At 37.2% G+C, this 17,490-nt stretch overlaps 1 protein-coding gene across 1 annotated transcript; it reads right to left on the bottom strand.

Moving 5' to 3' along the window:
• Positions 1–13,994: 13,994 nt before the first annotated feature.
• Positions 13,995–15,886, bottom strand: LOC115920940. Its single transcript, XM_030977732.1, has 2 exons — positions 15,166–15,886; positions 13,995–14,131 (listed from the first exon to the last, which is right to left on the bottom strand). The coding sequence occupies exons 1-2, from the start codon at positions 15,338–15,340 to the stop codon at positions 13,995–13,997; spliced, it is 312 nt and encodes a 103-aa protein (XP_030833592.1). The 5' UTR covers positions 15,341–15,886.
• Positions 15,887–17,490: the final 1,604 nt, after the last annotated feature.

Here is a 17,490-nt window from a genome sequence, read left to right as displayed (position 1 = left end):
CTGGGCTAAGTGCGAACGACTTTTATGAAGTTAACATGAAATAAAACTTACCAGATTTGGAGATGATAACGGCGAGACAAAGAAGAAAATTTGCACAAGTCAGCATCCTTTTTTAATATTTGAATCTTTTCATTCGGAGAAGTTTTTTGACGAGCTTATATTACACAGGATGGATGTTCTGTTAACTCAAGCAGACAGTACGTAAATAGTTGTCGCTTTTTAACAAATAGTCCATACTTTGAAGGAATCAGTGATCTTTTACGTTATAAATAAAACAAATATGTGTATGTCCTTTTGACACCGTTTCAGTTTCACAATATTTACTAAACCATCGACGTAACATGACAGTATGTATGTTGTCAATGTTTAAACAAGAGGGGCGCTCTTTCTCTTCAGCCACTGTGACAAAAGAACATCCATAGTACGAGTTTTCCAAATGATTTTAATGTATTAATTGTAGCAACCAATATATGCTGCGCGTGATACTTAAACTGTTATAATAATCTACTAAGGATTGCGACCGCTCACCCTAAATGAAAGACGGAGAAACTGGCATTCTATAATCAGATTCTGTAACCAAAATTTCGCCACTCGTGACTATTTGCGATCATTTTTAAATTCTCGATCATTGCGAAATGTCTAAACCTCTTCCGCTTTTGTTTTGGATAAAATGGAGCGCTAATACAAAAATTATCTCCCCTACCTCATTTGGCTTATGCATGCACATTTAAAGGAAATGACATAAAGAAAGCTGGGGCTTTACAGGTACGGAAGTAGTGCAGCGTAGATTGCATGGCGTAAATGCCTTGACATTGCAATAGTTGACCGCTGGAGGCATTTAAAATCCCGTACGCTCGCTGAATTTTCAAATCCCAATAAGTATTTTTTTCCAGAGAAGCCTTAACAATTATTGAAATATTTCTGGTCACGTGATTGTGATGGGTTCTCAATCTATAAAAAAAACAAGTACAATGTTGATGCAGGAAATTATACAATCAATTAATGAGTGAACCACCATGTCCACATCCAAACGACAGAGTGTGCTGTTTCGTTCAGGGCGAGCTGTATTCATTAACTTATCTTTCAATGTATAGGCGTATACATTTTCCCCAATATTCAATTGTAAACAAATGAATACATACATATTTTTCTTTACGATACAGACAAATATTCTTTGATTTTGATTTTTTTTCTTCAAGACATCATATCCACCAAAAAAATTATTATAATTATTTCCAATTGGAAGGCCCCGCTGACATAAAATACGCACATCATAAACAATGTAATGTTGACAAATGAAAACACTTGTCACCAAGGCCAATGCTCCATACTACCATCTGTGGTAAAGGATTTGACGCTGAATAAACAATGATACCAAATTATCCCAGTCAGTTATCTACATAATCATTTCTAATAGTTTGGTGTATAAGAAGAATAACAGTATAATTGAATATACATTATTTTAATCGTGTACATGACTGCACGCTAAAAGTTATAACACAGAAAATGGACACAATTCCCAGGTATTACTGAATTGCATGTATCCTTCCAATTTCTCTCATAATACTTCCATAATACTCTCATAACACAATTAATTAATTATTAATTTAACCTCAGGAAAAATTACAAGGATATGTGAAACAGTGACTTAAAATTTGTAGTAGGTATTAACAAAAATAAGTATCAGCACAAGACCTATTGAAAGCTATTTCATAGTATCTAATACAACTATACAATATTGTTAATTAATAACAATCTAAACGTAGCTGATGACGACGGATAGTCAACCTGTTCGAAACGTCGAGCCCCTCATACCACCCATCCTCTCCTTACGACTGGCACTATAGTCCTTTTAGAACAATAAGCTCAAGGTCAAGAGAGATTACCAACCATCATATTCAGTACTAACTCGGTCCTAATCAGGACTCCCCAATCCTCCCCTCTCACATGGTGCAACTGCAAGCCTACTGTAAATCTAAACGTATGTTAAAGTTGAAGTTTCAATTCACCAGATCGATAATATTTGAGTTGAGAAAATCTTGGATTTGGTTCACCGGCAATGATAGGCTGTATACAAATTTAAAATTCAACATTTCCATGGAGGGTAAATCATTTCATTTTAGTTTAAAGGTGCATTGAATACAACGTGTCATTACGATAACGTATCATAATTACCAAAGGATATGCGCACCCTTCTTTTCGAGTATATTTACATAAAATCAAAACATAAATCTGCACAATGCAACATTTATAAACACAAGGCAAACGCGTGATGAATTGGTTATCTAGACAAGGACACTTATATAAGCGAAAATATATTTTACATTCCTAACTTTTATACAGGTGGATAATGACAAATGATTTTCATTGGTACAGTTTCTATCATAGAATTACAAGAAAAAACTTCCGCGCATATTGGAAGGGGGAAGGGGTCAAAGCACTATCGATCGTATGTAGTGATACAATTTTGAGGAATCATATTTCGACACCGCCCAACAGTTGCTTATTTTGCTATTCGTGATATATTCCATTTTCTCAAAGGTACTTGTACCTACTACCTATTGAAGAACAACTTAAAGTGACTGTTCATTTTTCACTGTACAGAAAATGCATTAAAAAAAAAATCACATTCAAGTGACGTATATTCATAAACAAAGGTCTATACACAGGACTAAATAATATCAGCATAGCTTACAATACAAATGCATAAATTAATTGGACGAAACAAAAATCAACAATGTTTGCATCAATATTTAAGGAACTATGTCAAACCAGGTCCGTATTCTCAACTTTTTTTTCATTTCTCTGTGAATTTAAAGGATCATCAAAATATCAAAGTATATCATGGAATTATCAGACATGTATCTTTTAAAATGAGCTAAAGGTCTACAATCCCTACTTAATTGATGTAAGGTAAGATTATTCCTAAACAGTTTGTAGCATAAAGATAAGAAATAACATCGTGAAGGCAACATTAATCTGTTTAATGTTACCGATATTGTAAACTTCTAAACAAATAACTATCTTCAATCGACACTCACATCTACACGTTGTTCCTTCAAATCAGCACTATAGTGTGCTCATAAAAACATGACCTATACGAGAAGCTTTGTAATATATTTCATAATCCTTTATAAAGTGTTGCAGGTGAAATCTCGCTGGCACCCATGAGCGATACCAGGTTGCCAAGCAACGAAGAGAGTAGATGATGTCGTCTGGTTTTGATCGACGGTGAACCAATGAGGTGGACCTGGATTGCCTGGAAATACGTTTAAATGGTGGAAATTAATGTTGTAAAAGGATAATCTCTTAATTTTTTTTTTAATTAACAAGTTTTTAATCAATTCATTTTCTTTGTGGTATCATACCATTCAGACGTGCTACGGCGGCAATTTTCCCCGGTCAATTTCGTTCCTCTATCCGAACTCTGAATTTAAGCGCTAACGTTAAACGTAACCCTAATCCTCACCCTGAACCCAACGTCATCATTATCATCAATGTTCACCGGATAATTGTTGGAAGTCTCGTAATTATCTGTTCAATAATATAGCTGATCCTTATACATATATGCACCTTGGTCTGATAGTGAACAAATTACCAGAATATGAAAATGTTATAGTTGCGCTGTCGTTACCAAGCCTTGTCTTGGTCAAACATGTATAGTTGCCATTGTCTTCTGCCGAAATATGAGAAATAATCAGAAAACTCGACATCAAGGTATATTCTTGTAGAAGACTGTGGTGAATCTGATGACGGCTGCCGTTGTTAACTTTCGTGTCATTGAAGAGCCAGGCTACAGAAACAGGGGGTCTTCCATCGGATAAACAGGTAAAAATAGCACCGACGCCTCCTTGGCCCCTAGATATCCGACGAACAAAGAAGTTTTCAATTACGGGAGGATCTGGATTCAGAAGAAAAAAGTAAATGCATTAGAATGATTATAGAAATTAAAAAAAAGGCAAATGGTGAAGGCTTTCTAAAGTTTAATAAAAGAATGACAGAAAAGAAAAAGAATGAACACAATTTCTTGTAGCCCTCACCAACGTAATGAAACGTCATGTTGGTGGTTCCAAATGACACACAAAATCTACTTGTAAGCAATGATTCTAATACCTTACTCTGAAGTGTTACACACAGATTTAAGGACGAGGGTTCATGTTTTTAAAGGGAATATTCAATCGTTAGCTACTGTTAATGATCCAGTTAACTTTTGGAGAAAAAAAAAATACAGAAGAAATAGTACCTCAGAATCAGATGTGCACTATGACTTTTCGGAAAGACATTAAGTAAAGGAGACTTACAGAGAACATTTAGAACCGCAGTGATTCTCGAAGTTTTCACTGATTTAGCAGTTCGTTGAAAAACCTGACATACAAGGAGTTCACCATGATCGTGCAATGTCGGTGTGAAATTTAGAACACCTATGGCTTCCATTCGTTGATGTCTATTCTTGGAAGACTGTGTGTTAGAATCATTGGTGACGTTCTTTGATCCAAGGTACCATTGAAATGTTGGCGCTGGGTAGCCGTTGTTCGATGTGCAAGTCACATTAGATGACACTCCATCCTGCAATCTTTCTGTTCCATTTAGATAAGGAGGATCCGGTGGTCCTTGTAAATTTAAGTGTATTTCATATGTCAATATATTTTTAGATATTAAGTTCCAGTGACTTGCAAATATTAAAAATATGTACCGATACAAACAATTGGTTCTCCCGATTGTATAAGCAGCAACAGCCTATGTATAACAAGTAACTTAAACTCTGACACAAACAATTATGTTCATGTCTATATTAGTCTTTCTTTAGCTATACGAAGGGTTTGTTACTAAAGAATGTCCTAATTTGTCACTTTTAATTGTTTAAATATCTTGCTGCCGAATAGTCAAAAAGAGTACAAACATTTTTTCAAAATTTTAAAATATGCATTTGGTATATATCAATGTGCGTAGCAATATGTCCCAGACCGCATTCGGTCTTCTGTTTGGAATCGAGAAGATGAGGTATCGTAAATACTAAGTACGAATACTTACCATATACGATAACCCTTACTTCTGTTTGATTCTGGTTTATACCAGCACAGGCCACACATCTGAGATCTTGAGTGTGATGCCTTCTCTTTGGGATTAAGTGAATAATAGACTTCGTGTCACGTAAACCTCTGTCAGCCTGATTCATGGTTGACGAAGAGGTCGTGCTACCGAGGTAGTCGTCCGAACCAATGATCCATGATATGACAGCCTTAGGGCGAGAACCGGTACTCTTACATGTGAATGATGTTGCCGAGTCTTCAAACACAATGACACTTCTTGTTCCTGCTTCGTCGATAGTCATGGGATCAGAGGTGGTGAGCCGCAGGTTTGTTGGCGAGACTAAATAAGAGATGAAAAAGAAATACCACAACAATTGGCATGTAGACAGAATTGATGCATGTTTTTATTTAATATGGAGAGATGAGGAGACTCGTTTTGAAATATAGTAGTGTAATAATCATCGAATTATGTTATACCAGCAGTCATTACAGGTACGTGCGTCTGGTATCAAGATATTTAGAGGTGAGATTCGTCAAAGCAATGTGAGTAATTCTGAATTTTAAGAATATAATGTGTTTAATATTTAGTAATAGAACATCGAACATTCAGATGTTTGTTCACTCAACAAGACGATTCGAACGCAAATTTATCTGTATAGAGTGGCATCATTAATCACCTTGAACATCTAGACGGATGGTTGATTGAAGCTTATTATCCAGCTCCCGATGCGAAGCCATACAACGGAAAATCTTTCCATCATCGTCCCTAGATGGAGTTACGGAAACTACTCTTCGAGATGTGTAAGCGTCACCATGAACAGCGTTATACTGATCTTCCAGGCGAACCTGCATTTCTTCGGGAACGTGCCACTTCAATTCTGCAGGTGGTCTAGCGCCTTTGACTGAACATGTTAGGTTGTGGGTTCGCCCAGATGTGATGCTCACGGATGCTCCATTCTTGTATCCATTTTTAGTCCGGCTGTCAGTGATGGATACCAATTTAGGTTCGGCTGGAAGTGGGACAACATGTATACAATTTCCATGCTTAGAATACAAATTATCAAGCGAAATTTCTCCCAAAGACTATGACATTTAAGACACAAATGTACCACACATGACCCGTTATCATGATTGTAAAATTGCATTGGCTGCAGTTGCATGATTATCAGTCACAAATCAAATAAAACTTATTATATGGAAATATATCTCCTTTCGTGCAATGACGCAAATCTAACCCTATTATCATTTAAACACATTTAATTAAAATTTGTACAAGTATACCGATAATAATATCATACAACGGAAACATGTTACCTGATAGCTCCACTTTAAGTTCAATCCCATCGGAAGCTGCATCAGAAAAAGTCCCCACTAAGCATTGATACATGCCGCTGTCATCCACTGTTAAATCCCTAATGGTTAGGTTACCGCTGGAAGAATCTGCCCCCAGGCTGTACTTGGATATATCTGGAACATTTTGCTCGTTACTGCATCCCACTCCTTGACATCTATCGATAGCCAGTATAATGCCGTCCACGTTTCGCCAAGACAGTAGCCGTGACGCGGATGGTGGCGTGTAAATGCAGGCAAGAGTGATATTATCTCCAACGACTGGGATGACTTCTGGGTTCCAAATACGAGTAGACACGCTTGTCTCATAAGTTTGAGGTACGATGAAGGCAAGAAAGATAAATGTTCGAAGACAATAATTCATGTTGTCATCCACGGTTTGTCTCTTCCTGTGAATTCAAGCTTGGGACGTTGTGTCATGAACCAGAATATCTGCCGATAAAAAATGAGGAAGAAGCGATATTGGTTTTTATTGGCAGAATTAATAGGCACAGAGATTAATGGCTTACTTTTGTTCTTGCGCTGCGAAAATGAAAGCGATTCATATGTCTTAAGAACATAAGTGGGGATGGTCATTTATGAATGAAAAGGGGTTTTACAAACATAATTTAATTGGCACTTTTGGCAAATTAATTGATATTAGAAGTCAATCGATGAAATGTTTTTAGTATTTTACCTTGAACTTTCGATAGTACCAATTGTGTCGTAACCGTATGTTGAATCTTAATTGCCAGGCAGCACAGAGAGCTGAATATGTCGTTCGGTTTTGCTCGACGATGAGCCAAGAACGTGGATAGGAAATAACTACATAATGAGTGGTAAATTTTAAAGAACACATTTGTATGATAATGTTTCTTCAGTTTAATAACTTGAATCATTATTGATAAATAAAAGATGGTTTAATTGATATAAGTCTAATTTGTATATTTGAAAGCAAGCCCCATTTAGTTAAATGAATATGGAGTATCAGACAATTGAACCTAACGAAACTATGAGAAGCACATTTCTACTTACGAGACAACGTGAAGTTAAAGACTGCACTACCGGTACCATCTATTGACACTGCTACGCATTTGTAATCACATGGATCTTTTGACTGGGTGTTTCGAATCGTCATTTCACTGGAAGTCAGCGTTTCACCTTCTTATATAGTCTCGGAGAGCGTTATTTTATGGTGGTTGTTAGACAACTTTGTGCCATTACGGAACCATTGGAAGATAAAAGCAGGAGGGTTGGCGTCGGAGGTACATGTCAAAACGAACCCAGTACGCACTTTATTTGATGTTAGCCGTCGAGAAGAGACAGACACAACTGGGTCATCTAGATTAAAACAAAATGTTGGAAAATAAATTTGAGTGGAAGTGATAGAAAATAGAACGAGAGGAAATGATGGGGATAGGACTGGGGTGGTAAATTAAGGTCGATGGAGTGGGACTAAAATAAACTTGTCAATGTATGCAGGGAAAAAGAGAAGAAATTATATTATAGTCTATTACTTTGACGTGTCGTTATACTCATACATTCTGTGTCAGATGGAAAACAAGCAATTTTATACATGGAACGTATAAAGCAGTTCCAGAAATTTACCTACAAGTAGAAATTTTAAAAATGTGTAGAATTTAAAGAAAATACAAGCGAAAGCAGACGAAGACCCTTCAGGATTGTTTGTGAACGCGTAGACAAACCAATATCTGACGCAGTTTTTGGACATTTTCTATGGTAATGTCATAACGATTTTTTTAAATTTTTTACTGAAAATGAATACTCACATGATATGTTTAGAACGATGCTATCATTCACTGACCACATTGAGGGTGTTGTAGGTTGAACTGCCTGGCAAATAAGAGGTTTTCCATGATCAATCCTCTTTGGTATGATGGTGAGGGTGCTTTCAGCATCATACTGATCAACTTCATTCATTGAAGTCTCAAGAGACGAATCGTGTGTCACATTTCTTGATCCGACGTACCAATGGATAAACGGAGCAGGGTATCCATTAACGGCTCTGCAGCTTATGGTGGTTTCTATACCATCACGTAGATCATCAGGGGTTGTCATTTTAACATTATCTGGTGGGCCTGTAAATTGGAATGAAATATATGGTGATGAGTAAAGCCTTAATGATTCAAATTGTCATTTGGGGAAAAGAATTATGCACTCTCAGACGTAATGTTTAGATAATAGGTGAGGAGAAAATCGAGGTGTACAATAATAAACGTTCACTTTTCCACCCCGTCATGTGTATGATTCCTGTTAATTGGGTAGATAATGAGGCATACATGAAACAATTTCCGTTATGTTCGTAGCTAAGATAATGCCTTAAAGTGGATTCAATCCATAACAACAATGCTTTTTCTCACCAGGGATATTAATAGGAAGATCAAATGCCGATATATTGAAAATCCAAACTCACCGTAAATGATCAACTTGGCTAATAATACATGAATAAGGTCTCCGTCCAGAGAAACATAACATTGAATGAACATTCCATGGTGCTTTCTTTCTGGATGTATTGTGATGGTACTTTCGGTGTCAAACAAAGCTCCATCTAAAGCATTGGGATACTTTGAAAGGTTTGAGTCGAGAGTACTACTGGTGTCACCAAGAAGAGTCAATGATAGTTCAACTGCTGGTAATGACTTAATAGTTTTACAAGTAATCGAAGTCGATGAACCTTCTTGAACGTAAATGAATGATGACCCAGATTCGTGTTCCTTGTTATCTCCGTTTCGAAAAAGTAACATGCTAGAGGGTAGAACTTAATAAAAGAGAGTGAGAATAACAAATAACAAACACAATCATGTAAGAAACGCTAAATAATGCTTACAGGAACGAGATATATTTTATTTATACATTTTGTACATCTGGATATAAAGAATATACTTGCAGAATATCACGAATGAACATTCGTAAATATTCCTTGAGATTTTGCCACATAAACTGTTAAAATATTGTGGTCCGAGTAGAGCAGGACGTAAAGATTAACAAAAATACGACGTGCACTCAGCTTTAAAGACATTGGCACCACCTAACAACGAAAATATAACGCCTTGTTCTTAACACGTTTACATACCTTGAACATCCAGGTGAACTGAGTGTTGAAGATTATTCTGTAGTTCTGGATGTGATGCCACACAGTACAGATTCTTTCCTTGATCATTCCTAGAGGGCGTGATTGTAGCAGCCTTCCGAGAGACATAGCTGTTGCCTCGTACGACATCAGACTGTTCCTGAAGAACCACATTTACACCATCTGGTAAACGCCATTCTAGTACTGCAGGAGGCCTTGCCCCGTATGCTTCACATGTGATGTCATGTTGCTGTCTAGTTATGACCGTTACAGAGGCGTTGTTAGGGGTATAACCTATCAATCTCCCATCAGTAATAATGATCCTATAGGGCGGAGCTGGCGCCAGAGGAAAGAAGAGACACGATGAATAAAGGTCGCTTCGAAATCTACTTCTCCACTCCGATAGTTTACCTTCTTCAGATGAAATCAGTCATTACTCTAAAACAGCCTTTCAAAGAGCACCACTTTAAAATTAAACACTGGAGCATCATGAAATTATTAACATAGTTCCTTTGAGTAATTAGGTTGTTAAAATTGTTCCCAAATATATTGAGACAATCGTCATGATACTTCGTAAAATAATGAAATAAAAGGCATGAATCAAGTAAATCACCTGCAGTTTTGATAATACGTGAACAAGTGAGACTTCTCTTTGTTGTAAAGCCTCCCATCGTGTTACTCACAATATACAAAACAGACGTTTGATTGAGATTTTAATCCACAAAATACACTCATACATAATGAATTAACATTAACAACTAATATATTTTCCTTGATGTTTGCTGTGTAAATTCATAATACTGAATACTATACCTGGTGACAATGGTGTCACTTGCATGCTAGTTGATCCTGGATTCGTTTCCACGGTTGTACTGGATACTATGCATTGGTAGTTGTCGCTATCATTTCTGTCAAGTTTGTGTATTATTAAACTTCCGCTGCTAGTGTCTGTCAACAAGCTGAACTTCGATGGGTAAGGAACGTTGGGCCCTGTACAAGCCGAATCCAGCAAACAAGAGTGATAGGCCACCATGACGTTGTTACCTTTTGTCCACAATACCCGCCTATATCTGGTTTGCGGCTCGAAGGTGCAGACCAGTGTAAAATCCTTGCCAATGACTGGAAGAGAGTCGAATGTCTGAATAGATACTTCGAATGCATGGTATCCTGTATGAGTAAAATTTAATAAAATTCCAAAGGAGAGTTATCTGGTACATTGCTATCAACATTCATCAAAAAGTGACGGAGGGAAATTCCACCTATGAAGGGGTACTTGAATGATTGGGGTAGGAGGGTGAGAGGGGGATGGGTGGTTGGCACCGGACTTATTCAGAAAATGAAATGCGATTTTTGTTTGATAAAAAGAAGGATGCGGGGGGGGGGGGTGCTCCATGCGTCTTCTTTTCTCGTTGTTATTCCTTTCTCCCTTTCACAGTTTCTCTCTGTTCTCACTTAGTCTTTCTTTTAATTGTTTCTCACCCCTGGACAGGGACGTGTCCTCCCGTACCGCAACACATATTTACATCACATACAAAATACACCTCATGCTAAAGCTATTAAAGATACAAGACGATGACCCAATGTTACAATTTCATTAATTTACTTACCCGATTAGATTTTAATACCTGCTTGGTATCCAAAGCAATAACGATATGCATGACACTGTTAGTCAAGATTGTGTTGCCAATGATCGGAATTGCTATACAAGCGTTTTGATTTTTCTTCATCTATTTATTAACTTTCATCTTAAAATCAAGGGATTATAAAACATAAAAACGGATTATGAGACTGTTGTTTAAAAAACATTAATCAACGAAAATCGTTAGTTTATTGAAATGTTCAAGTTGTTAGATTTCCATAAATCTCTGCCTGGGCTAAGTACGAACGACTTTTGTCAAGTTATTATTAAATAAAACTTACCAGATTTGGAGATGATAGCGGCGAGAAAAACAAGAACTTCTGCACAAATCGCCATCATTATTCAGCAATCGAATAATGCCATTCGAAATTCTATTTGACGACCTTATAACGAACTCTGTCGATGATCATGCCCGCAAGCAGACAGTACGAAAAGCTTAAATGTTTTTATAGTCCATACTTTGGAAGAATCGCTGGTGATTTATAGCGTGAAAGCGAAACAAGTGTCAATTTGTCCTTCTGACCCCGACTCAGTTTCACAAACTTAACCAAATCATCGATTAAGAATAACAGGATGTGTGTTGTAAACGTTTCAACAAGAAGGGCGCTCTTTCTCTTTAGACATTGAGACAAAATCACTCTAAATTTGAAAATTAAAAAAAAAAATCATTGTAAAAGTTTTTCATATACTTTTGATGTAATTGTAGCAATTTGTATTTGGGGCATATGATACCGAATCTAATTGTGTTTCAGTCACTCAATACTCATTTTTGTTAATACTAAGTTGTCTTTCTAGACGAAAATATGTCATAAAGGTACCATGGTGACTTTATGACGAAGACAACTATCAAAGAAATTAGTTTTTCTTAGAATATCTGAAAAGCAATGAATTCGAAATGTTATGATTAATTTACTATGTACCTTCCTCGTAATGTCTAGTCGACTACTGTGATACTTGTCAAACTGTATGATGGATTCTTAAGATATAATGATCCTGAGAGCACATCAAGAACCCACATACCAGATTGATGTCAGGCCTTAAAATGGAGAAAAAAAACTAACTCAAGATGGCAGGTTCATAGAGTGAGCGAAGTTTAACAATTTGTTTATGGAATGGCCCCCAGTATTAATGCCAACGTTTCACGAAACCCGATACTCAGTCGAAACACGATAAAAAGAACCATTGCTTCCCTTCAATAAACAGGTAATATTATGAACGGGAGTGGTAAACTAAATCTCCGGTACTTATGGTCGAAACAATTGAATCAATTAAATGCCAAACAGAGACATGACCCATAAATAAAATATTTTAAAGCGACTTTGGTATTACCGTTTTTGTGCTATCCCAAAAAACACTACAGCGTACAGTATTACTATATATTCATATACAGGTATAAAGGATCCCTCTTTATCTCTGTCACTCTTTCTCTCTTTTTCTTTCTTTCACGCCGATCCTCCTTCTCTTTCTCTCCATTATTCTACCCCTCTCCCATTTTTCGTATATTTTGTATCATACTTATACACTCTTCTAGGACATCCACTTTAGCGGACTCATGTCTCCTGTAATACCCACGTAATCAGCTTTTGCCCTCCCGCCTCTCTTTCTTTCTATTTCTCTTTCACTCCGTCTTCATCATCTATTCATGACTTAATTTTCCTCTCAACGGCAGTAAACAGTACATGGACAATTCATTAATTTATAAGTTGGATTTTTTATTATACCATATCTTTAGTTCCACATGACATATTGTGTTCAAAATATTTATTCTTATTTTCTTTATCTTCCTTATCATAATTTTTGTTTTTTGTGTTATTTATGTGTTCGTGTTGTAATCATGAAGCGTGTAAATGTTTTAAAGATCTTTTTATTTTATTTTGAAGTACCAAAAGGGATAGAAGATAACTGAGTGAAAGGCAATCCTGCGTAAATAAAACTGTAAATAAATAACTGAATTAAAGTCCAAATAACAAACAATAATCAAGAATTGGGCATGCCCACCTTCGATGGAAGACGGGGAAAAACTAGTATTGAGTCTGGTTAAAGGATTGACCAGACTATCATCAAACATGTACCAAGACTGGCTTATTCCCTTGTGATCATGTTTACATTCTCGAACATTGCGAAATGTCCAAACCTATTCCGAAGTTTTTGGCAAAAATAGAGCGCTATTAAAAAAATGCTCCCGCCTACCTTGTGTGTCTCCTGAATGCAATTTTAAGGTAAAACGACAACAAACCCCATAACTCCTTTAAATGAATTATTATTGAATGTGAGCACGATACAATGATTCCACCTCTTGCTTTTATTTATTTAGTAATTGGTTTAATGATTGATGATATTATAAACTGTCGTGCAATATACTTCGGTAAAAAAATGTCTACCAGCAATAACCCGTTATCCTAGGTTTAATGCGTTTACATTCACAGTAACAAATGAAACGGGACGCGTTTTTGCGGGTACTTGAGATTTAATAGAGGATGGAATCTTGTTACCCTGAATATCAACATCATGACAATAATAACAACTACGACACAAACTTTCCCAACTGAATATAAAATACGTTTACTTAAACGTTACACTGCTCCAATCTGCCCCAGGGAAGGACCCGGGTATCATTTTCGAATCTTTTGATCAATTTATACAAGTATCTGCACATGAAAAACTGGATGGAGCCGGCATGTCCAATCCATAGTACTCTCTGCATCAGGGCCGTCAACAGACGAGAACTTGTGTACAACCCCCCACAGCCCGTAAAAAGGCGACACTGTTTCCTCATTAAAGAGGGCGAACAGAGTTTACCTTCTCATATGGAATTTAACTGTGCGTACCACAAAGTGGGCTGTACGTATAACACCCCTCTGCATACAAAGAAGACACACGGTTCCACTGCATTAAACAGCCTAGCTTAATTAAGGCCCCTCCTTCCTCTCCAAACGACGTTGGCTGCCGACCCCAAACCTTGTTTTCCCTTACGATGCGCGAAGGCGGCTAACCAGTGGATCATGGAATCGCCTATGAGCAGGATTGTACGAGACTGGCAACCTACAGCAGGAATGAAAAAGAAAAAAGGAAAACTTCCGGCAGCTCATTGTTGTTGATAACTCGTTTCAAAATCACCAATGAAATGTAACAATATTGATCTTCAACTGCCTCATGCATAAACATGAGTCAATTATAAATACTATTTAAACATATAGATCAACCCAAATAACTGATAATTTTTCTTAACACGCTTCCTTAAACTCAAATGATTAAAGAAGTAATATGGTACAATACATCATGAATTATGCAACAGGTAGCATACTAATACGAACATATCTCTTATGCGCGTCCGAGGACCAGCGCCCCGTGTTCTCAATTTCCCCTGCGTCAAACCGGTCATAGCGGCTAATGTGGCCGCGCCTTTTCTGAAAGAATGTGAGTAAATCGTGCTACTGGCAGATCCAAAAAGGACAAACACTATTAATTTGTCTGGCCGAAGGGGTCGCTTTCACGAATTGCATCACCGTAGTAGGCGGGGGTTGAATGCGTGCATGGTGCTGTGGCAGTCATAAGCCACAATTCACTATCAATGACAGCCCATGATCTAGTGGGTTCTCTTGCTTGCCTCAGCCTAAACTGCGCATCGTATGTGCGCCAGCCGTAGCCGCCAAATCTAGCCGCCGTCCGGACGGTGTCCATATACTTAAACATCTCTAAGGCCCGAACTATATGCTTCTCGGTGTATATAGACGCAAATACCAAAAATGCGCTGGTCCATTGCTCTATTGAGGTTATTCGCGGCACCCCTCGCTGCGGTTGTACCTGCAATGTCGACCCCGACAGGGCAATAACCGTGGGTGCGCTGCCGTCTGGAACGGGGACATTTTTTAGCAAGGCCCCTAAATCAACAAACTCGCCTTTCCAGATTCTATCCCGCAATGCGCGAGGAACAGCTGACCCCAGCACCTCCCGAGGAGTTGCCAACAAGGGAGGGGCATTGATCATAAGCCCCACCTGCTGCGCCTGCTCAGGGCCTCCAATTGAGTTTAATGTATCAATACCCGCGCAAACCAACGGCCTAGAATCGTACTCACTTGCGGATGGACCAGGTCCCCGCTGCTCCACTCCGGGGTTCGGCTGCGGTGCCTGGACGAGAGGCTCTGATACGGGCTGGGAAGGCGGAGCTGTTGCAGTTGCAGTTCTCCGTGGACGTGAGGACCCAGTTCGGTCAACAGTTGTCCACCTGGATTGCTGCTTAGCCTTCGGCATTATAATTCCCGACGCGATGATACAATTAACAAAGTTATGTAGCTAATATAAAGTTAACCAGTTATGAACTCCAAATGTACACAATTCAAAATCCCGTCGCCGTATATAATTACTCTGAAGAACCAAGTTGTATTAAAATGTTCCCTTCTGTAAATCCGATGTGGAATCGAAGTATAATAGTTGCCGACTACAATGTTTCCTCAATAAAGTCCAATAAATTAATTTGCCACCGAATAATGTCTATGACCATCCTCTAAAAAATCTGCAAGGTGAATGAGGATTCTCACGCCAACACCGTGAGAACCAATATATCCCGGCTAAAATAATTCCATATATAAATTCGAAACATACATTGCGCACATTCCTTTTATAGATACGCGTACACGAAAGAAGCCGCGCGGCTGACTCAAAGGGTGTCGGCATGTTATTGTTTTCTATCAAGATGCCGCCAAGGGTCATCACAGAAGAGAAGCCGCCGCGAACTCGTGATGTCACTGATGAATGTAAACCATTTATATCGCCCTTCGTTCGATAAAATTTCTTATGTCACCACGCTACTGTCAATTATTTAGTGTTAATTAGTTTGTAAGATGTGAATAACTCAGGAATGACTGCTTGTCAAGGTTAATGTTATGGTTATACCATGAATAGACTTATAAATACAGAACATTCTTAATGATTTAATCACCATGCCCACATACAAATGATTGAATGTGCTATTTCCTTTAGAGCGAGCTGTTTCCATTAGGTTATTTACCAATATATAGGCATACAGCTATTTTCCAATAATTAATTTAATAAACTATGACTACATATTTATTGTTCTTTACGATATGAAACAAAAACAAATTCATGATTTGTCCTCGAGACATTTTCATTTTTTAAAAATGATCATTTCAAGCGACAATGCTCAATTGACATTAAAAACATAAATCATAACAAAATTAATTTGAATAGTGTAAACACGTGTCACTAAAACTGCCCCATTCATCGCCGTAAAGTTATCGCTAAATACACAATTGTATTACATGCCTACACATATTAACATAAATCATTTTTGAATTGTCCAGGTATAACGACATTATATGGATAACATCTAATATGTAATTAATTAATCAATTGCCTGTATCCTCAAAAGAAAACAATATCTCTCAAACTTTGAACAAGATTAACTAATATTTTAATCTCAAAAGAAAAAGGAGAAGTAAAACAGTGACCTAGCGACATAATTACTTTAGTGAAGACAAAAAGAAATATGAGTATCAGTACTAGAATTGGGGAAAAGCCATTTCATTCTAATTAAAACGACTTTATAACGTTTTTAAATATTCACAATCTAAAAGTATGTTAGCTTTATTTATACGCATAATTATGTTTTTTTTTTGCATAGCCAGTGTCTTAACAAAATCTATCATGATAATATCGTACGCTATAAAACTTGTCTTTCTTGGGGGAGGAGCTGCTAAGGCTCTTTGCTATATAAAATGTATAGTATTACAACACTGAGGAATCATATTTCAACAGTGGCCAGCAGTTTTATATTGAGCTAGATGTAATACAGTTCATGGTCTCAAAATATAATTTTACTTATTTATACATGAGGAACAAATCAAAGTGAACGATGATCGCTCACTGTATTAAAAGCACAGCAGATTATTTCTTTTATTACAGTGAATTCATGAATATGCATAAAACAAAGAGTGTATACATAGGACTTTATATAATTATGTTAACGTTGAGCATGTATAGATTCATAACACCAAAACACATAGGTTACATCAAAATGGAAGGACTCGTTTCAAACCTGGGTTAATATTCTCAAGTCGTTTTCATGCGTTCATAACAAAAACACATACGCACACAAAGCACGTATACAGTATGTTTGCTAGAAAAACACATTCTATCATAACAAACATGAACAAATAATTATCAGAATTCAGGGAAATATCTGCAGTCATTACCTCAAAAAACAAACGTTACGAGCATTTGTACAGGTAGTTTATAAGATAAAGATAAGGAATAGTATTTGGAGAACAACGTGAATCTTTTACTGTTTCTCACACATCTGTAATATTGTGTGCTCCTGTCAAAGAAGAAATAATACCAGATCCCTCATTATATACACCAGAGTGATATGTTGCTGAAACCCA

This window comes from Strongylocentrotus purpuratus, unplaced genomic scaffold (assembly GCF_000002235.5).
Source record: "Strongylocentrotus purpuratus isolate Spur 01 unplaced genomic scaffold, Spur_5.0 spur5_scaffold_1, whole genome shotgun sequence".
In the NCBI taxonomy this organism is placed as follows: Eukaryota; Metazoa; Echinodermata; class Echinoidea; order Camarodonta; family Strongylocentrotidae; genus Strongylocentrotus; species Strongylocentrotus purpuratus.
The sequence above is the reverse complement of the archived record's forward strand: the minus strand, read 5'-3'. Positions and strand labels throughout refer to the sequence as shown.